We start from the raw sequence: 22,161 nt of genomic DNA, 5'->3' as shown, positions 1-22,161 counted from the left end.
CATACTGTAATGCAACCAGCTGGAATGGTAAAAACTGTAAGAGTTTTTGTGGACATGCCAAATTTCATTAGCATCCAGAGAAAGAAGAGACATTGTTGTGCTTTCTTGACCAGCACAGCTGCGAGACACTCAATCTCTTTCCTGTATTCTGCATTCTCATCATTGTTTGAGATCTGACCTACAACTGAGCCAACTTGTTGTATGTGGAGCGGGGGCAGAAAATTGGCCACATAGTCCTAAGTGTATAAAGTGTATAATTGGGGCGCCGATGTTGAGGTTTATGGTGGAAGAGCTGTTGTTGCCTATTCTTACTGATTATGGTATATAGGTCAGCAAGTTAAGGATCCTGTTACAGAGGGGCAAACCAAGACCTAGGTCACTGAGTTTAGAGATGAGCTTTTTGTTTCTTAGATGCACTGCTGCTACTGAATGTCAGTAGTATAGGGAGTGAATATTTGTGGGTGCAGTGCCAATCAAAATGCTGCTTTGTCCTGGATGGTGTCAAGCTTCTTGAGTAGTTTTTGAAGCTGCACCCATTCAGGCTAGTGGGAAGTATTCCTTCATCCTCCTGAATTGTGCTGTCTGGATGGTGGACAAGCTTAGGGGAGTCAGGAGGTGAATTATTTGCTGGAGAGCAATTTATTCCTCATCATTCCTAAAGTAACATACCAATTCCAAATGATTCACCATCTTTCATGAAATCAATTGCAATTCCCATTACACAATAAAAACATCTGTGAATGTGCAGATACGCTTTACATTTCTTTTTCGCATTCCACCATGCTTCTGCTCGGCTTCTCATTTCGTTTCATTGGCATACATTATTCCTCAGCCATTGTGGTTTTGGCAACTATTTTATCTCCTGTTAATAGCACTTCTAGTTGCAATCCTTTCTGTATTTGATAAATGAGGTGGAAATTGCTTAAAATCATAGCTTTCTTCACGTATTTGTATGTGACACAATATCTCCTACACTGTTATATCAGTTTACCACATCTCACACAAACTTCTCTAAATAAGATTAATATTCTTTTAAAAAATCTTACGTGCTTTAGGTCTTCCAGCAGTTTGAGTTCTAAATGCTAATGGCTCCTCATTTTCTGAAATGAAATAAAAACAAGGCTTGAACCTTATAGGGGCCTGAGAAACATGGCTATAGCATATTATAACATTGAGAGTAACTCATTAGATTTTCTAGGAACTGACGAAGCGGCAATTTGACTTTCTCACTAATCATTGGTAAGTTGCCAACTAAAGGGAGATTATAGCTTGTTAAATGTCTTATTAATGCTCTTACTCATCTTATTAATATTGAGCTTCCTTTCTTACTAAATGCACCAAACAAGCTAGATGTCATGAATTTTTGACTTGGAAATTAGAGCAGGTACCTGGCAATCTCATCTCGTCTCTGGCTGTGAGGGAGCTCAATATTGCTCAGCACAAAACTGCAAAACTGACATAAAGATGTACAGCATGGAAACAGACCCTTCGGTCCAACTCACCCATGCCAACCAGATATCCCAACCTAATCCAGTCCCACCTGCCAGCACCTGGCCCATATCCCTCCAAACCCTTCCTGTTCGTATACCTATCCAGATGCCTTTTAAGTGTTGCAATTGTACTAGCCTCCACCACTTCCTCTGGTAGCTCATTCCATACACGTACCACCCTCTGTGTGAAAAGGTGTCCCTTAGGTTTCTTTTATCTCTCCCCCCTCTCACCCTAAACCTATGCCCTCTAATTCTGGACTCCCACACCCCAAGGAAAAGACTTTAGCTATTTATCCTATCCATGTCCCTGATGATTTAATAAGCCTCTATAAGGTCACCCCTCAGCCTCTGGCGCTCCAGGGAAACAGCCCCAAAGTATTCAATCTCTCCCTACAGCTCAAATCCTCCAAACCTGGCAACATCCTTGTAAATCCTTTCTGAACCTTTGAAGTTTCACAACATCTTTACAATAGAAAGGAGACCAAAACTGCATGCAATATTCCAACAGTGGCCTAACCAATGTCCTGTACAGCCGCAACATGACTTCCCAACTCCTGTACTCAATACTCTGACCAATAAAGGAAAGCACACCAAACACCTTCTTCACTATCCTATCTAACAGGGTCTCCACTTTCAAGGAGCTATGACCCTGCACTCCAAGGTCTCTTTGTTTAGCAACACTCCCTCGGACCTTAACTCCTTCGGTACCAGCTGCACATGGCCCTTACCCACCAACATTGGCATCTGTCACGTCCAACCCTTCATGACCATCATGGCACCTCTCTGATTCACCAGCAACTATCATCGAAATTACCTTCTTTTAGGACACTGCGCATAGGGATATAGATTGGATCAGGCTGCATCTCAGGAGTGCTTGCTCGCTCTCTTAGAACTTGTCCAACCTGCATGGTCATAATATCCATGCTATGTCATGCAATACCATGCTTATTAGTGTGTCAGTATGTACTTCAGCCAGAGTCAAAGATTATCAGTACTGCAGTATTTACATGCTATTTTGGGCAGACACACAGAAAGATTGCTTGTCATTAGAGATCTATTCGGGGGAGCAGGTTTGACTATGTGAATAGCACACCAAGACATCAATCTAACCCCTATTTCAATAAATAAAAGCAAATTACTACGGATGCTGGAATCTGAAACCAAAAGAGAAAATGCTGGAAAATCTCAGCAGGTCTGGCAGCATCTGTAAGGAGAGAAAAGAGCTGACGTTTCAAGTCTAACTGACCCTTTGTCAAACCCGTGTTAACCCCATCTCAATTTGCTTTGCATTTTGGGGCAAACTACAGCCTCTATTAATTTCTGGTCACTTTTTGTGACTGTAAATAGAAGGCGATGTCTAGAATTATCAGATTGCATGTCTGTATGTGATAGTCCTCAAATGGACAATGAGACAATGCAGATGGCCAGTTGGCACCGGTGACACAGCAGCAGAGAGAATGATTAAACGGGATGAAGATAATGACAGGTAAATTGAATGGCCTGGTAGTAAGGAAGTGACTAGGATAAGAGAACAAGATTGTATGTGCAAAGGAATGTCAATCTTGCTGGCTATGTCTAGCCGAACATCAGTAGTGGGGAAATTCTAGAGTTGATGTTTAAGATATGATAGCAGAACAGTTGGAAAGCATTAATGGGATTGAACACAGCCAGCATAGGTATATGAAAGGCAAATCATGTTAATCAAATTTACTGGAGTTTTTTTGAGGATGTAACTAATAGAACAGTGAAGGGAGAGTCAGTGGGTGTGGTGATTTTGGATTTTGAGAAGGTTTTTTAATAAGGTCACTTCTAAGGGATTAAGTAAAGTTACAGCACATGAAACAGATGATAATATATTAGCATGGTCCAAGAATTAGTCAATAGGAAACAAGGAGTGGGAATAAGTGGGTCTTTTCTTAAGTAGGCTGTAACTGTTGCATATTACAAAGATCAGTGCTTGGGCCCAAGTTATTCACGATATATATATAAATAATCTGAATGAGGGAAACAAATGTTACTTTTGCAAGTTTGCTGACCACACAAAACTGTGCGCAGTTGTGAGGAGGAGACAGTGGTTAACACTGCTGCCCCACAGCGCCAAGGGCCCGGGTTCGGTTCCAGCCTCGGGCAACAGCCTGTGTAGAGTTTGCACATTCTCTCCGGGTCACTGTGGGTTTCCTCTGGGGGCTGTAGTTTCCTCCCACAGTCTAAAGCTATTCAGGTTAGGTGACTTGGCCATGTTAAATTTCCCATAGTGTCAAAGGATTTGCAGGCTAGGCAGATTAGCCATGGGAAATGCAGGCTTACTGGGGTAGGGTCGGGAGGTGGGTCTGGATGGGATGCTAATTGGGAAGTTCGGTGTGGACTTGATGGGCTGAATGGCCAGTCGCCATACTGTGGGGATTCTATGATTCTGTGAGACAAGTAAGCTTCAAGGTGATTCAGACCAATTGAGTGTTTGGGCGATGACATGATAGCAGCAGTACAATGTAGCTAAATGTGAAGTTACACAGTTCAGTGTGAAAAACAGAAGGGATGATTATTATTAAAATGGTGATATTTTGGGAATTGGGGATGTACAAAGTGATCTGGATGTCCTTGTGCCAAGTACCCTGGCGCAGCCATGATGTCGGAGAATTCTTACGTTCTTGCTGCATTTCAAGGCCTAGATGCCTTTCAAGGATGGTACTATGATTATTCTATTACACAATCCCCAATTGTTGCTGAGCAATGCAGCCCATTCTTTAACTAGAGCCATCATGGACCAGGCAATAGGACCGGCTTTGGATGAGGTCTGATGCTTGGATCAGTTTACGGGGCGATAGTTTGCCATGTTCACATTCTGTGCTCTGGTGGAGCAGGCAAAGAGGGGATTTGAAAAGCAGGGAGAGCTGCAGCAGTCTTCCAAAGAGGTGGACTACAGTGGTGCAGTGTCCAGTACAACTAACTAGAGAGGACTTAATTGACAACTGGATTCCAATATATGTGAGTTGGGTGCAGTAATCAGTCATTGACTATAAATTTGTTGTTGACCAAAAGCTGATACCAGAAGTAAATGCAACTTCTCTTTGCATTTGCTGCTGTTGGATGAAAGTGAATATCTTTAGCTGTTGGAAGGTTTTCCAGCATGTGACATTCCCATATTGAACAATGGAAAAAGGTGATGCTTTGCTGGGCATTAGGTTAGCAGTAGTTAAATTGGGATGATGCTAAGAATGGATAACCTGTGTCACTGCAGTTACTACAGTGAATCAGAGGGGTGATGATTTAAATAAACAGTACATTTATAAATGTGTATTTGCATTTGCTATGAAGTGTCACTTGGACCATATTTGTGACCTCAAGAGTGCTTCTTATTCGTTCTCCTCCTACCACTTGCACAGTGAAAGGATGTTTCTGTTTGGCAGTGCTTGGCCTGGCTTTAAAAGTGGTGCCAATACTTGGAATCCTGGAAACTCTTAGCAGTGGCAATTACTGCCACTATTGCTGAGCACATGATAGCACAATTAAGACGTCAATGAGGTATGGTACATAGCTCATGAGGCATGCTGCAGAGGATACCATGAGATAATTCAGTAGTGCTCACAGAAAGAAACCCTTCTTGAAAATCCTGAAACTGAGACTGTGCTGATTTTTGATAGGGTTCAGCCCTAATTCTTCTCAACATAGAAACCATAGACTATAAATTGCCACTGGAAGCCTCTGTTCTACCACCTAATTTATAGTAGACGAATAGACGAACCCTGCAGATATTCACCACTTTACAGTCCTTGGTAAGCATATACTATCAGGCATGGAGGTAATTGTCGAGAGAGAAAACCATAGTTTACTAATGAAGTTGAAGCTCTTGTCAAGAGGAAGAGGAAGGCTTATGTGAGGATGAGGCGTTGAGGCTCAATTAGGGGACTTGAGAGTTATAAGTTATCCAGAAAATATCTAAAGAGGGCTAAGAAGAGCCAGGAGGGGACATGAGAAGTTGTTGGAAGATAGGATCAAGGAAAACCCTAAGGCCTTCTATAAGTATATCAGGAATAAAAGAATGACAAGAGTAAGATTATGGCCAATCAAAGATAGTATTGGAAAGTTGTGTGTGGAATCTGAGGACATAGGGGAAGTGCTCAATGAATACTTTTCATCAGTATTCACATTGGAAAAGGGCAATGTTAGTGAGAATACGGAGAAACAGGCTACACGATTAGATGGGATTGAGGTTAACAAAGAGGAGGTTTTAGCAATTTTGGAAGATCTGAAAATAGATAAGATCCCAGGGCTGGATGGGATTTATCTTTGGATTCTCTGGGAAGAAATTGCAGAGCCTTTGGCTTTGACCTTTCGATTAGATTACTTACAATGTGGAAACAGGCCCTTTGGCCCAACAAATCTACACCGACCTGCCTAAGCGCAACCCACCCAGTCCCATTCCCGTACATTTACCCCTTCACCTAACACTACAGGCAATTTAGCATGGCCAATTCACCTAACCTGCACATTTTTGGACTGTGGGAGGAAACCACGGGAAGAATGTGCAAACTCCACACAGTCAGTCGCCTGAGGCGGGAATTGAACCCGGGTCTCTGGCGCTGTGAGGCAGCAGTGCTAACCACTGTGCCACTGTGCTGCCCGTGTCATCATTTTTAACAGGAGTAGGGGCAGAAGACTAGAGAATAGCAAACGTTGTTCCCTTGTTTAAGAAGTAGAGTTGGGACAATCCTGGTAATTACAGGCCAGTGAGCTTTACTTTGGTTGTGGTTAAGGTGTTGGTAAAGGTTATAAGAGATAGGATTTATAATAATCTGGAAAGGAATAATTTGATTAGGGATAGTCAACATGGTTTTGACTTCTTCGAGAAGGTGACAAAACAGGTGGATGAAGGTAAGGCAGTTGATGTGGTGTATATGGACTTCAGTGAGGCATTTGATAAGGTTCCATATGGTAGGCTATTGCACAAAATAAGGAGTTTCGGGATTGAAGGGGATTTAGCAGTTTGGATCAGAAATTGGCTAGCTGAAAGCAGACAGAGGGTGGTGGTTGATGGGAAATGTTCATCCTGGACCTCAGTTACCAGTGGTGTGCTGCAAGGATCTGCTTTGGGGCTACTGCTATTTGTCATTTTTATAAATGATCTGCAGGTGGGCATAGAAGGATGGGTTAGTAAATTTGCAGATGACACTAAGGTAGGCAGAGTTATGGATAGTGTTGAAGAATGTTATGGGTTACAGAGGGACATAGATAAGATGCAGAGCTGGGCTAAGAAGTGGCAAATGGAGTTTAATGCAAAAAAGTGTGAGGTAGTTCACTTCAGAAGGAGTAACAGGAATGCAGAGTACTGGGCTAATGGTAAAAGTCTTGGCAGTATGGATGAACAGAGAGGGAAGGTCTTACAAGGAAAGTCTGAGAGAAATCCAGGCTGTTTTCATTGAAGAGAAGGAGGTTGAGAGGTGACTTAATTGAGCCGTATAAGATAATCAGAGGGTTAGATGGGGTGGATATTGAGAGCCACTTTCCTCCAATGGTGAAGGCTAACATGAAGGGACATTGCTTTAAATTGAGGAATTATAGATTTAGGAGAAATATTAGGGGTAGTTCTTTACACAGAGAGTAGTAGGGGCATGGAATGGCTGCCTGCAACAGTAATAGACTCACTGACATTAAGGGCATTTAATCGGGCATTGGACAGACGTATGGATAATGATGGAATCGTGCAGGTTAGATGGGCATCAGATTAACTTTGCAGGTCAGCACAACATTGAGGGCCAAGGGGCCTGTACTACACTATAAAGTTCTATGCTCTACGTTCTATGTACTGTAAAAATTGTGTCAATTGTGACTTAACTGTTTGGAAATTCACAGGTCCACATCTCATTCTAAAGATTTGAGAATAGAAATCTCATGTGGCACGGTGGCTCAATGCCAGGGACCTGGGTTCATTTCTAGCCTCAGACAACTGTCTATGTGGAGTTTGTACATTGTCCCTGAGACTGTGTGAGTTTCTTCCGGGTACTCCAGTTTCCTCCCTTAGTCAAAAGATGTGCAGGTTATTTGGATTAGCCATGGGAAATGCAAGATTATGGGGATTGAGTGGGATGTTCTTTGGAGGGCCAGCGTGGACTTGATGGACTGAATAGCCTGCTCTCACACTATTGGGATTCTATGATTGGTTTTCACTGCACCCCAGTACTGAGGGTGTTCAGTACTGTCAAAGGTTGCTCTATTTTGAATGAAACATTAAATCAAGGACATACATGGGAACAGAATATGTAGTTTTTTTTTAAATTGAGCTCACACACATAGCTGACTAATATATATGTTGCATGTGAATTGCAAAATCAAGATATAAACAATGTTAATTTTATCCAACCATCATCATCTTCTGTTGGTTTGTCAGCAACAAATGTGCCGTTCTCATTTTTCTCTGGTTTTGTGACCACCATTGACGTTAATGGTGTTACAAAGCTGTACTTGAGTGACAGTTCCAGGATTCTGTTGGTTAGGTTTCCCTTTTCATTTGGCTCTGCAGAAATCCTGAATGAAACAATTAATATCCTGTATTAAATAATTTTATTACGTATTGCAATCCAGTTCAGTAAATACTTCTGCTGCCATTTATACAAATGTTCTGTCAATCATTTTAATGGTTTATGTGATTTTTGTCCTTATGTGATCTAAATGGAAGATTAAACTATAATGATTACAAGCTGCTTTGCAACAGTGACAGCTCCTGCTTGGAAGGATAGGCATTGATAACCAAAACATTAACATACCTTTGATATTAATCATGATATTTACCAACTGCGTTTGTACATAAACTACAAATTTAAAATTTCCATCTCAGAGACAAAAAGCTTTTGTTATTTTACCGTTTCTCTAAAAGCTGTTGTATGGTCAAATAAGCCCACAGTCGCTCAGTGAAGTCACCAAAAATGTATTGCTGCTGCACAGTAACGTTTTCAACTTCTGATACCTGCACTTCCGCTTTTAGAGTTAAGTTTTCATTAGCCTGTTGGAGAATTAAAGTGTTAGGTTGAACCTGATAGTAAAATGCTTGGTAAAGTATATTACATTTTGATCTTTGTTACATGACATAATTCATAATTTACAGCTAATTACACAATTGCAATAATTTGTTATATTATCATTATTACATGTTAGACACAACTATTTCTATCAACTGAAAACTAAAATCAGATAGGATTCTTGATATATATGATGTGAGCAGATAGGGCAGAAATGTATGGCTTCTCCCACCCCACCCCCAGAAGGAAATTCAGAAATCAGCTAACAAATCTGAAAGAAACCTGCTCCTCAGCACCAATGTGTTGTGGGCAGTGTTGTGGTACTTCTGCTCCTCAGTGGAAGGAATTCTTGCCTTTTTGAGTTGATGGCCAATCTGACTGAAGGCCCACCAGGAAGGCCTGATGGAAGCCCAGACCCAGATAAGTCAGGGCCATTGTCTCGTCCGAGTTTGGTCTACTTGAACAGAGGCTGGGTTTAATGACCATGCAGAGAGAAAGGAATAGGTTATATCTTCTGGATGGGTGCCTGAATGCACAAATGGCACCTTCTCAAGATAATGTCCACTTACTTATCATCCTTTAAAATCTCTTTAAATGCAGGCTTATTTATACAGCATGAGTAGCATAACATTGGGTTCAACTATGGTTTCATCAAGCTCAATTGCATCTTATTTATTTGAATACACATGTTGCCAATTTTGGCACCCATTTACCCTACGTACGATAGGGTGAGATTGGGTGAGAAGGTTGAGGGTTGGGCACCTGCCCTATTTTATACAGCCTAACACCAAGAAACACAGACCAGCAGAGCATATAACTTTTAGCCATTAATATCTTATTATTGTTTTGCATTGATTTGAAGTTTCCAACTGTTTGGCCAACATTTATTGTGCAACAGACTAACTAGTCGGGGAACTCAACGTCTGCTTTTGTGTCTTGCTGTGTGCAAATTGGCTGTCTACATGGTAACATTGACTAAACTTCAGAAGTGTATGAAAGATTTTATTTGCAAGTTCTTTCTTTATGATTACATTTTAAGTAATCAAATATGTGAACTTCAAATGAATGAAACTGTGTGCAAATCTTTGTTAGGCTGGCAACCAGTACTGAAGGAGAGGACTTAAATGAATAAGGTAGGATGAAGTGACCATGCATGTCCAGGAGAATGCCTTGTCATGCAAGTCACCTCCAAGGGTTGTCTCATAATTTCTTATTCAGCTTCTGCTCCAATGGTTCATCAAATCATGGCACCTCCTTGCACACACACCCTGTATACACAATATTTTTTAGATTAGATTACTTACAGTGTGGAAACAGGCCCTTCGGCCCAACAAGTCCACACCGACCCGCCGAAGTGTAACCCACCCATTCCCCTACATTTACCCCTTTACCTAACACTACGGGCAATTTAACATGGCCAATTCACCTGGCCTGCACATCTTTGGACTGTGGGAGGAAACCGGAGCACCCGGAGGAAACCCACGCAGACACGGGGAGAATGTGCAAACTCCACACAGTCAGTCGCCTCAGTCGGGAATTGAACCCGGGTCTCTGGTGCTGTAAGGCAGCAGTGCTAACCACTGTGCCACCGTGCCGCCCACCAAATATATAGAACCAAATTGTGATAATTGTACATGTGAAAAAGATTTTAAAACAACCATTCATGGCTTTCTTTAACAAAAAAAAACTGCTGCTATAACTGTATTTTGTGATCAGATAATTAAAGTAAAAATTGCAGAAACTACAGGCACTTGACACCACTTCATCTTGTGTAAATAAACATTGAGTCAAAAAGCTGTCAGTGAAAAGTGTAATGTCAAACAAGTAACAGTCCCTATGTGGGCACCTATTTAAACAAACTAATGGAAGTCTGGCTCTCCACTGGTATAAATGAAATTTTAAAGCCTGTGCTAGATAGAGAAATCATGGTGCGTAGGTACGCAAACTTGTGCAGGGGACAGAACAAGTAACAAGGGTATTTAAAAAGCCATTCTTAGTTTTATAAGTAGAGCCATAGAATACAAAAACAACTAAGGTTTATCAAAACTTTATAGAACTTTTTGGTTCCTGGGGCTGGAGTGTTGTGGACATACTGGATACCATATTTCAGGGTGGATGTTAAGGCGTTAGGAAGAATGTACAGGAGCTTTATGAAAATGAAAATATGGAAGAAAGACTCATTTAGAAATACAAAAGTTGTTCTCATACCACTGAATATTCAAAGCAAATTTTCTCTAAATATCGAAGGATTTTGATAGAGTACATAAAGAAAAATTGGTGCTGGGGCAAAAGGGCTGGTGATGAGAACTATTGAAAGACAAATGGATGCAGCCACATGGCAGACATTTTTAACACAATGAATTATTATTATGATGTAGAATGCATTGCCTGAAAAACTTATGAAAGCAGATTTGATAATAAATTTTAAAAAGACAGTTCGATGAATACCGTAAAGAAAAACGCTTCTGGGCTACAAGGAAAATGTAAGAAAGTAAGGCCAATTATTTAGCACTATCAAACGTAATTGCTTTCTCAAATGTATTTCTATGATTTTTGGGGTTTTTGTTTTGTAAGAGTATTAGGAAATTTTACAGTCTTTATTTCAAATAGTAGGCACGGATAAAATGGGTTAAATGATTTGCCACTGTGCTACAATGTTGTATTCTATAATTAATCTAAAATGTAAATAAATGATTTGGAGTAGGTTTGAGAGTACTTACAGCTTGTGCAAAGACCTCTGCAATGAGTGACTCCAGGTTATTATCTGAAATCTTGCCAGCCACTACAATTTCCGACCCATCGTAATACTGCCTAAAATTGGCCTGAGTTAACTCTGAAATGGCATTCTCTGGATATTGTAATTCAATATCCAAAAGCAAGGGATTTGCCACTTCATCATAAAAGCCCTGTGAAAAAGAAAAATTAAAGATTGAGCATACTTTTAAAATAATTGTAATATTTTTGATTTTAGCTTGGAAATTCATAGCAAAGCACAAACTGAGGTCAGAATGCATTTGGAGGATGATTTACTCCTGATATTAAGTATATGTAAGATTTTCCAGCTAGTTTTAATTCTCACTACAGTTGGTTTGCCTGATGATTATTTAAAGTACTATTTATTTTTCTTTTATCTTCCCACACATAGTATGCACGAGGCAGAGAAAACCCATGGTTGTGTCTGTTTCCATAGCTAATTTGTCCTGAAACAGTTTGTTGGCCTGTCACTAGAGGCTTGAAAGGTGCTACACCATGGCAGACCAAGAGACATTCCCACTCTTATCAGTGGCCAAAATACATTGTAAGGATTTACAATTTGATAATCAACCTATTTGTCTGAGCTATGAACTTGGATTTCATAGCATGAAGTCGCGGAGTGGAACTTAAACTTCCAGCCTCTGGCTCACTTTGTACCACAACACCTCATTTTAAAAGTACTACAATGGCCAAATTGTTTTATTTCAAACATGTACTTTATTCGTAAAAAATATATGTACATACATAGTCACTAAAGCAGTTTGATTCTGTACAGTAGCGTATGAAGAAAACAAACAAACATTGAAGCTTGAGTCTATCCAACAAACAAAACCAAAGGCATTTCTTACTTGTACAATATTATATTTACATCTATAATGAGACAGTGGGAAAGTCCAATAGCTGAACAGAGCCCCATTTAACTTCAGCAGAAAGATCTCAGACAATGGTCTTCCTCCACTGTTCCTCATTGGCAGCTGCCCCAAGCTTTAGTGCATTCCTCAGCACCTAGTCCTGGACTTTGAAATGTGCCAGTCTGCAAAGGTTGGGGTCAACTCCTTGCTCTGGAAGACAAACAACTTTCAGGCAGATCAAAGAGCATCTTTCTCCAAGTTGATAGTCCTCCAGACATGGTTAATATTTGTCTTGGTGTGTGTCCTGCATCACAGAGCTGCTTAAGACGCCCCTTGACAAAAACCATTAGGTCTTTCTCCAGACTTCCTTTGCAAAGGCACATTCCAGAAGGAGATGTGTAACAGTCTCTCCACCCTCCCACAATTCAATGGCCAAATATCAGACCACATTTCTGCCTTTGAGTCCGGTGTCATTAGTTCAAGCTCATCCTTGACTTGTGTATCATATCACAGTGACACTTCAGGCAACATTGACAGTCTCTGACATTTCACAGGTCAAAGTGTCGGACAGGTATGTGGAGGATCATCTATCAGATAAGACATCAAATTGAAGCTAAGGGCAGCATGCTGGCTCAGTGGTTAGTACTGCTGCCTCACAGCGCCAGGGAACAAGGTCCAATTCCAGCCTTGGGTGACTGCCTAATCTCCCTGTATATGCATGGGTTTCCATTGGGTGCTCTGGTTTCCTCCCACACTCCAGAGATGTGCAAGTTAGGTGAATTGGCCATGCTAAATTACCCATAGTGTTCAGGGATGTATAGGTTAGGTGCATTAGTCATAAGAAATGCAGGGTTACAAAGATGGGATTGGTCTGGGTTGGTATGGGCTTGTTGGGCCAAATGGCCTGTTTCCACACTGTGAGCTTTCTATTCTTCTATCTCTCTTTTCAGACAGTTGTAAAGCTCAAATTGTATTTATTCAATAAAGAAAAATCCAATTTGGAGGAGAGTCTGCAGACTGATTGGCTTCAGTATTTTTGTCAATTTCACAGCAAAAGAATAATAATTGTTCACACCACCAAACAGAAAGTAACAAACAAGGACAGTGAAATACCCTGACATTATCCTGACTTGAAACTATAGACTGCATTTTACAAAGAGTGACAATCTCATGGAGTTTGCCACTCAACTCCTATTTTATGAAAATCGACAGCTCCTCACTTTTTAGGGTGTCTTCAGAAATGCAGAAATGCTTCTATTCTGACTTTTCTTTTGTAGTGCTGAACCATAGGTAGAAATTACACAGATTTGAAATATTAACTCTATTTCTCTCTCCACAGTTGCTGCCAGAGTTGCTGAGTTTCTCCAGCATTTCTCCCCCTGCTTGTTTCAGATTTCCACCCTCTGCAGTATTTTATTTTTATCTGTACACAAAGTGTAAGACTTGGAATGGATTGATGCTGAAGATAAGGAAGTCCTCAATATATGGCAAGGTACTAGGATGTTCTGAGGAGCAGAGGGATTTGGGCACAGATCCCTGAAGGCAGCACTACCTGTTAATAGTTAGTTAAGAAGGCAAAAGGGATACTTACTCAGGCATTATAAGGGGATGGAAGGGGGCATCATGTTGGAGCTGTACAGAACTTTGCTTAGGCCACATTCAGAGCATTATGTACAGTTCTGATCACTGCAGCATAGAAAGTGTGTGATTTTGCTGGAGATGTGCAAAGGATATTTGCCAGGATGTTGTCAGGGATAAAGCATTTCAGCTATGAAGTGAGGCTGAATAAGCTTAGATTGTTTACTTTGGAGCTAAGAAGGTTGAATGGAAATCTGTTGGGATTATGAGTTGAAAATGTGTTGCTGGAAAAGCGCAGCAGGTCAGGCAGCATCCAAGGAGCAGGAGAATCGACGTTTCAGGCATGAGCCCTTCTTTAGGAATAAGAAGGGCTCATGCCCGAAACGTCGATTCTCCTGCTCCTTGGATGCTGCCTGACCTGCTGCGCTTTTCCAGCAATACATTTTCAGGTCTGATCTCCAGCATCTGCAGTCCTCACTTTCTCCTATGGGATTATGAGTGGCATGGACAGGGTAAATAGAAAGCAGCTGTTCCCTTTAGTTGAAGGGCTAATAACAAGGTACATAAGTTTAAAATGAAAGGTAAGAGGTTTAGGGGGGATTTGAGGAAATGCTTTTTCACCCAGAGGGTAGCTTGGGTCTGGAATACACTACCTGGGAGGGAAATGAAGTGAGAAACCTCATGACCTTTCAAAAGCACTTGGATGAGCAGTTGAAGTGTCATAACATTCAAGGCTATAGACCAAGTGTTGGAAGTGGGACGAGTGTAGGTAGTGGTATATTTTGGCAGTACAGACTTGATATGATGAAAGGTATCTTCTGTACTGTATGATTCTATGAGATACTGCAGAATCAAACTCCTTTAAACTAAGGTGAATAAATAATTACATAAAGTAGATATGACAGTGAACTAATATTGCCAAGAAAAGTTAATTTCAGAAATGAGTCAAATAGTTCACAGAGTGGGACATCTAAGAGAAAACACTTCTCAAGATTAAGAATTAATTTCAAAGTAGATACTAAATCAGAAACTTATCAGGTAAATGTAATTTTACATTCAATTGTGACTATAGCGCATCATGATGTAGCTCAACAAGGCACAAAAGAAGCAATAGATACTTCTGATAAATTTATGCAAGATTTTGAGCAATACTGTAATCTTAGGACAAACAAACACCTTAAAAGAGAAATCTAAATAGGCAAGTTCAGCATCAAAGGAGACACTTATAGTGGCAATGTCACTGAATTAGTAACACAGAGGACCAGGCTAATGGTCTGTGAAATATGTCTTCAAATCTCACCATGATGGCTGGTGGAATTGCAAACAAATTACAAATCTACAATTGAAAACAGATCTCATTAATGATAGTCAAGACACTGTCATCAATTGCTATAAAAATGCATCTGATTCACAGATTTCTTTTAAGGAAGGATGCATGCTGTCCTTATCTGGTTTGGTCCAAGTATGACTTAAGACCCATAGCAATGTGATTGACTCTTAACTGTCCCCTGAAGTGGTCTAGCCAATCACTCAGTTCAAGAGAAAATGGGTGGACTAGCCTTTCCATTAACAACCAGGATCCAGGAAGAATAAAGAAAGAAAATGTCATTGAGCCAACAGATAATAATCTCCAGAAATTAGTGGACAAATGTAACCATGGATCTTTGGAGTCAGAATTCATAAAAGACTGAATTCTTGTTGGAAGTACTTCTGAATATTTGAGAGAATTATTAGTCCAAAGATGAACTGACTTTGGAAAAGAGATATTCTTGAATGTGTGCGTTGGCCTTCGGTTTTTCAAATTATGAAAGGAACTGAATTAGTTAAACAATAGATAATTGCCAAGAAACAGCCAGTCAAGTTAGAACTTTTCAAGGAACAGTCAGTCAAGTGAAGGAAATGCCAGGTAATGGACAGTCAAGGGACAACCAGTAAAAAATTTCATCAGGCTTCTTAGGATCATTGTGGAGCCTAACAATACAGAATCCCTTGAGAATGGAATTTTAGAATTTGAACTAGCCTTTATTGTTGTATATACTCAATGAGTATAGTGAAAAATTTATATGTCCCCACTTACAACACCACTTAGATACAAAGATACCTAGGTTCAACTTCTTTAGTTACAAGATCTGAGAAAATAAAGAAATGGAATGTCCAGCATTTCAGAAATAAAAGTTCAGAACAACAGTCTTCAAACCCAGACCACATTGGCACCTAGCCTCCAGATCGCGCCAGGCTTTTCCTTTAAGATCATGAGGCTGGTAGATCGTTTCAGACTGCCGACAAAGCCATGCTTGACTGAGAGGTGACCATGCTGGGCCGAGAGAATACTATGCTGGGAGGCTGCTACAATAGGCAGGGAGGCCACAATGCCAGGATGGTAGGTTGCCACACCACACTGAGAGGCCACTGCACCAGGCTGGGAAGTTGGCAGTCATCGGAGGCTGGGAGTCACCACTGAAGGCCAGGGTCGTCACCAAACGCCAGGAGAGAACAAGGACGAAACACTAAGAGGAAAAGAAGTGAAGAAAAGAAGAAGAGTGGGTGGAGCAGATAAGCTCTGGCTGGAGCATCCTACTCCATTGCCAAAATCATAGCTATGTTGGCACAAGACAACTGTCAATAAGATAGAAATCATGCTTCATAAGGAACAATCTTCCAGTAGTAATACTGGGAAAGTGAACATATTCGTTTCACCAGACAAACAATCATGTGGGTCAATGTAATCATGCAAACCTAACCAACAAGTTGAAGTACAGAGTCTATATATATAGCACATCTTTGTCAGCCATTTATGAACAAACATTTGCTCACACAGGTTGAAGATTGTTTGCATACAATTCCATGGGAGACCCTACTGAGATGAAATGACAAATCTCCATGGATTCATTACGTGGTAAAGAAGAAATTGCCCAGCTCATGTTATTTTGAAAAGAGAAAGGCACTTATTTTAAAAAAATTTGGATTCTGCAAAAAATAAGTGCCTGTTACTAAAGTACAACCAACTTCCATGAAGAAAATTCATGAGATTAAATGTCTTCCAGATCATGTAGTGGAACAAATGCTTGGTTCAGCAGGAAAATTGTGGTTTGTGAAGGAAATTCATTGGCATAAAGGTTCACCAGATGAGGTATAAGAGTAGTTGTCTTTTTAGCGGGAAAGAAAAAGGATATCCAAAAGATAAATTGTCCTCTAGGTTAATGGACTTTACAGAATTCATGCTGTCAATAACAGAATCAAGTTCAACTAAAGACCTACCAATATTCCACATTCAAAGTGAACATATTATGGTGGAATAGTAAAATTACCAGATTGCCTAAATTTGTGAAGTCAGATTCCTGGGAGAGATACAGTATTGGTAAATGCAATTATATATATGAATATGTACAAATTATTACCATGCTATAGGCTCTGAAAATATATTAATGCTAAGGTACGCATAAAGCATTATTCAATATTTCAATGTTATGTGGACTTGGGTGGAGAACTGCTTTGGATCTCTAAGGAGATGGACCTACTTTATAGGTCTCTCTCAAGGTCTCAGTATTAATGTCTATCACACCAATGTAACTGGCTTCTACCATGTATGCATTGTGTATGTTTAAAAAAAGATAGGCAACAACACTGTCTCCAAGACAATCATCAATACCGGTACCCCACAAGAATGTGTACTCTCCCCCATACTGTATTTCCTGTACACTCATGACTATGTGGTCATATTTCATCTGAACTCCATCTACAAGTTTGCTGACAACACCACTGTTGTAGTCCGGATATCAAACAATGATGAGATAGGACACAGGAAGGAGATACAGTGCTTAGCAGCATGGTGTAAAGATAGCAATCTCTCCCTCAATTGCAGCAAAACTGAAGAGCTGATCATCAACTTCAGGAAGCAAGGAGGAGGTCATGCCCCTATCTACATCAGTGGAGCTGAGGTAGAGATGACCAAGAGCATCAAGTTCCTAGGAGTGATGATCACCAACAATCTTTCTGGACTACCCACATTGATGCAATGGTCAAGGAGGCACAACAATGTATTTTCTTCCTCAAGAAGCTAAGGAAATTTGGCATGTCCATAAAGACTCTCACCAACTTCTACAGATACACCATACAATGCATTCTATCTGTGTGCAATACAATCTGGTACAGCAACTCCTCTCTCCAGGACTGTAAGAAACTACAGAAAATTGTGAGCACAGCCCAGTCCATCACGCAAGCCAACTTTCCATATATTGACTCAGTTTACACATGGCTGTCTCAGAAAGGCATCAAAGACTCCTCTGACCCTGGTTGTAATCTCTTCCAATCTCTTTCATCAGGCAGAAGATACAAAATCTTAAATACACGCACCAACAGATTCAAAACAGCTTCTTCCCCGTTGTTACTAGACTTCCGAATGGACCTCTCAAATTTCAAGTCTAATGTTGATTTTGCATTTTGTGTACCTTCTTTGAAGCCATAATTTTGTATTCCTTGCTCTACTTGATTACCCTATCATCTTTGTATGTTATGATCTGCCTGTATTGCATGCAAAACAAAACTATTCACTGTACTTAGGTACATGTGACAATAATAAATCAAATCAAAAAGAGCCAGTTCTTGTAATGTTTCTCTACCACACTCAACCAGTCAAACTCTTTAGATTCCAACCTAAAATTAATCCAAAGTTTATTCACCAAGGTGACTACAGTGAGGATCCATCACAGAACAGACATGAATCAGTAATTGTGACAAACATATTTAATTCAGTCAATATTTTCAACATTCATCTTTCAGGTCTCAAACCTATAATATTGAATTTTTGTGATAGCCATTTTCATGAGTCATTGGTTCACCACCATCTCAGCAAATTCAGCATTTAACTGCTCCTTCATTTTATCTGTAAAAAAATACTCATCATGGGTTGTTCTCAGTCAGATAGAAATTCCTTATTGGTTTACATGCCACACTTCAAGTGAAACTAAGACTGAATTAAATATGTAGTGTTTCAGATTGTTTAACTGCAGGTCAGCAGCATACTTGCAAGGTATAACTTCTCTGCCATCATGCCATTTAATATCACAAAGTACATAAAAAAAAGAGCTCAGTACAATGCATGCAATTACCCAGAGAGATGCTCCAACAGCAATGGTTTAAATTTACTGGAAGAGTGGATGTATTTTCATTCACGAGTGCAGATAGGGTTTTGGCATCAACTCTGAGAAAACTCAGGGCCATAGTTAATCAGCCAAATATTTAATAATCATTTTACCTGGAGCTGTAAGGGAGCATCTGAATCCTCATAAATCCTCCGTGCTATACCATTATTTTCAAGTGCCATTTTCTCTAGAAAACTGTATTTAACATCATAACCAAACCCAAGGCAATACACATTGTATTTGCCATTGACAGCTTTTTTAACATTCTGCTGAATCTTTACTGGGTTTGATTCTCCTGTAATAAAAGTAAACATACAATTTACATCAATCATTTAATGAACACAATTCATTTTTACAGACTTGTTAAGGGGCTCTATTAGGAATGGTAGATTGACTTGACACTGTGTTAATAGTTGAAGCCCCATAATTAGAATGACTGCCAACAATACTTTAATCACTGATCAATCAATTCCCACACCTGCTGAGACTACTATGAAAGATTCACCTTCTCAACCACTCCCCTCACCTGAGGTATGGTGAACTTCTGGTTAAATCACATATCTCCCTAATGTGAGAGCAGCCCTGATATCTGGTAAGAATATAGCAACTTCACATGTACCTTACATTGCATGCAACAAATACTTTAGTAATAACTTAGCTTCCCATAAACAGTTGATCTATTTTATACTACATAAATATTTATTGAAGAAATATTATCAATCCACTCTCAATCATTATTCTGCATTCTTTGATCTGCGTTTGGAGAAATGGAAGGGGCACATTGTGTCTTGAACAGCTCCGTCACTTCTCAGCCATAAGGTTGTGTGGATCATGTTCCACTCGAGACTTGAACATGAAATTTAGACTCTCAGTGAAGTATTGAGGGAACACTGCACTACTGGAGGTGCCATTTTCATCAAGAAATCAAACACTTTCAAGTGGATATAAAAGATCCCATGGCATTAGTTTGAAGAAAAATAGTTTTCACCAATGTCCTGATCGTATTAAAAAAAAGTATATGGTCATGATATATGGTTCCACTGCTTGTGGAATCGGCTTCTAAGAAATTGATGGTTGAATTTTCTCCATTACCAAAGAAGCTAAACTTTAAAAATAATTGCATAGCAAGCATCAGAACACAAGGGTCAGTGGTGGGGTAGCATGGTGACTCAATGGTTAGCACTACTGCCTCACATTGCCGGGGACTTTGGTTTGATTCTATCCTTGGGAACTGTGTATGTGGAGTTTGCACATTCTCTCTATGTCAGCATGGGTTTCCTCTGGGTGCTCTAGCTTTCTTCCACATTCCAAAAGATGTGCAGGTTAGGGGGATTGGTTATAATAAATTGCCCATCGTGTCCAGGGATGTGCAGACTGGTGGATGAGGAGGTGTATGGATAGGGTGGGTCGAGGTGGGATGCTCTTCAGAGGGTTAGTGTGGACTCAGTTGACTGAATGGCCTGCTTGCAACTTTAGGGATTCTATAATTGTTGGTCTCAGGTATTCCATTACCCTGTTCAGTTTTAAGCTTTAGATCTGTTAGCTAGACTCTCACAAGTCCTATATAGAAGGCAATTATTTTCACTAACCTTCATTTGGATCACCATCAGTTAACAAAATAATCATGGAGACACTTCTTTCAGGCAGAAGCTTGTCTTGATAGGCCTTATCCAGATGTTTCACTGCTTCTAGCATAGGGTCATTTATATTTGTTCCTGTAACAAAAGGCAATATTATATTTTAAAATGTTGCAGTCTGATTGTGTCATGCCACCAAAACATTTTTCGGCTGCTAAGTTGTAGATGACCGCCAATGTTTAAGAATTGAAAACTACTTTCTGGGATATAATTCCAGCAAAATGGGTCATAAGTGTATCCACTCAGTCTGGTTGTGTTGCCCTGCCATTGTCCATCAGCAAAGAATGAATTGACCAAAAGCCCATTCTGCGAGAGGCAGTTCAAACTCCAAAGAAAGCAAAGAAATTCTTTGGTGCAGCACTGGTGGTTTTGATGGATTGGAAAAGGATACTGGGGCAGAAATTATTCTAAGAAAGACCACTTGAAGCTACTGCAATCTTCCAGTGCAGAATAAATAACTGCAAGCTGTGCACAATACTGGATATTTGGTGCCTTTATTACATCTGTAATATGGAAACAGCATTATCATGTTTCTGATCTTTGTTAAGATACATGGACAAGGCTTTCCAGTATCTTGGATCAGTGGTGCTGGAAGAGCACAGCAATTCAGGCAGCATCCGATTACAGGCAAAATCGACGTTTCAGGCAATTTTGCCTGTCCTCGGATGCTGCCTGAATTGCTGTGCTCTTCCAGCACCACTGATCCAGAATCTGGTTTCCAGCATCTGCAGTCATTGTTTTTACCTCTTTCCAGTATCTTGTCAGCCTGGCTTAATAGTAGTAACCTTACCTCAGTTAGAATGTTCAAATTCTACACAAGAGTTTGAGTGCATAATTTTGGGTGATATTTCAGTGCAGTAGTTTTTCATTGGCAGATGTGCCATCTTTCAGATGGCAACTAAACTGAAGCACAATCTTCTTGTTTTGCCACAGGTAACGGATTCCATGACACCTTTTGAAGAGGAGTAGTGCTCAACATTTACCTTCAACCAACAACACTAGAAACTAGTGACTGATGATTAATCCGATTGCTGTTTGTGGGATCTTGCTGTGAGCAAATTACTTACTGCGTCTACTGGCATAATACTAGTGACTACAAACACTTCATAAGTAATTCATTGGCTGAAAAGTGCCTTGTACACCCCGAGACTGTAAAATGTAGTATTAAAGTTTATACTTGTTTCAATCTTTTGCAAGATATTGACATTTTAAAGTAGAATTAATTCAGAGTCTAATTCTCTTGCAGAGACAAGTTAGGGATTTGCTTTGAAGAATTAGTACTCTCCTGTATTTACGTTTTCTGCAAATGAATTTTGAAGAGCTTAGTACAACAAAGTCTCATCTCCAATTGGGATAAACAGTAATCTTTACCTCCTTTGGCTGAAATTTTTTTCACAAAATGCTTAGCTTCAGTCACATTGTTTGGAGTTGCTTGAAAAATTGCGTTTTTCCATGTTGCAAAAGAATGATCAAAGATAATAATTCCAAAGTGATCCTTTGAGTCCATATCATCTAAAATTTTTATAAGAGCTTCATTTGTCTGGAGGGGACAAAACATCAGTTTAAAAATTTAACTTTAGAGCATCAACTTCATCGATAAGATTATCTGTTGTGCATAACAGGCTTTGATGCCATTTTTCATGTCAAGTTGCTATCCTGTGAAGATGGTACCTAGGAATCATAGCTGAACTGACAAA

General features: G+C 39.9%; 1 protein-coding gene across 4 annotated transcripts in view; it reads right to left on the bottom strand.

The window, feature by feature from the left end:
- LOC122558909 (inter-alpha-trypsin inhibitor heavy chain H3-like) overlaps positions 1-22,161 on the bottom strand; it is a 105,565-nt gene that overhangs the window by 63,198 nt on the left and 20,206 nt on the right. For all 4 annotated transcript variants that reach the window (XM_087994179.1, XM_087994180.1, XM_087994181.1 and 1 more), the window contains 7 exons: positions 21,836-22,004; positions 20,417-20,542; positions 18,941-19,122; positions 11,224-11,409; positions 8,348-8,487; positions 7,849-8,012; positions 1,047-1,100 (listed from right to left, as the gene is read on the bottom strand). In XM_087994179.1, the coding sequence (XP_087850305.1) occupies positions 1,047-1,100; positions 7,849-8,012; positions 8,348-8,487; positions 11,224-11,409; positions 18,941-19,122; positions 20,417-20,542; positions 21,836-22,004 (1,021 nt within the window). The remainder of the gene's footprint in view (positions 1-1,046; positions 1,101-7,848; positions 8,013-8,347; positions 8,488-11,223; positions 11,410-18,940; positions 19,123-20,416; positions 20,543-21,835; positions 22,005-22,161) is intronic.

Source organism: Chiloscyllium plagiosum, unplaced genomic scaffold (assembly GCF_037043375.1).
Source record: "Chiloscyllium plagiosum isolate Xiang-an unplaced genomic scaffold, Cpla_swu_hap1 HiC_scaffold_14, whole genome shotgun sequence".
Lineage (NCBI taxonomy): Eukaryota > Metazoa > Chordata > Chondrichthyes > Orectolobiformes > Hemiscylliidae > Chiloscyllium > Chiloscyllium plagiosum.
The sequence above is the reverse complement of the archived record's forward strand: the minus strand, read 5'-3'. Positions and strand labels throughout refer to the sequence as shown.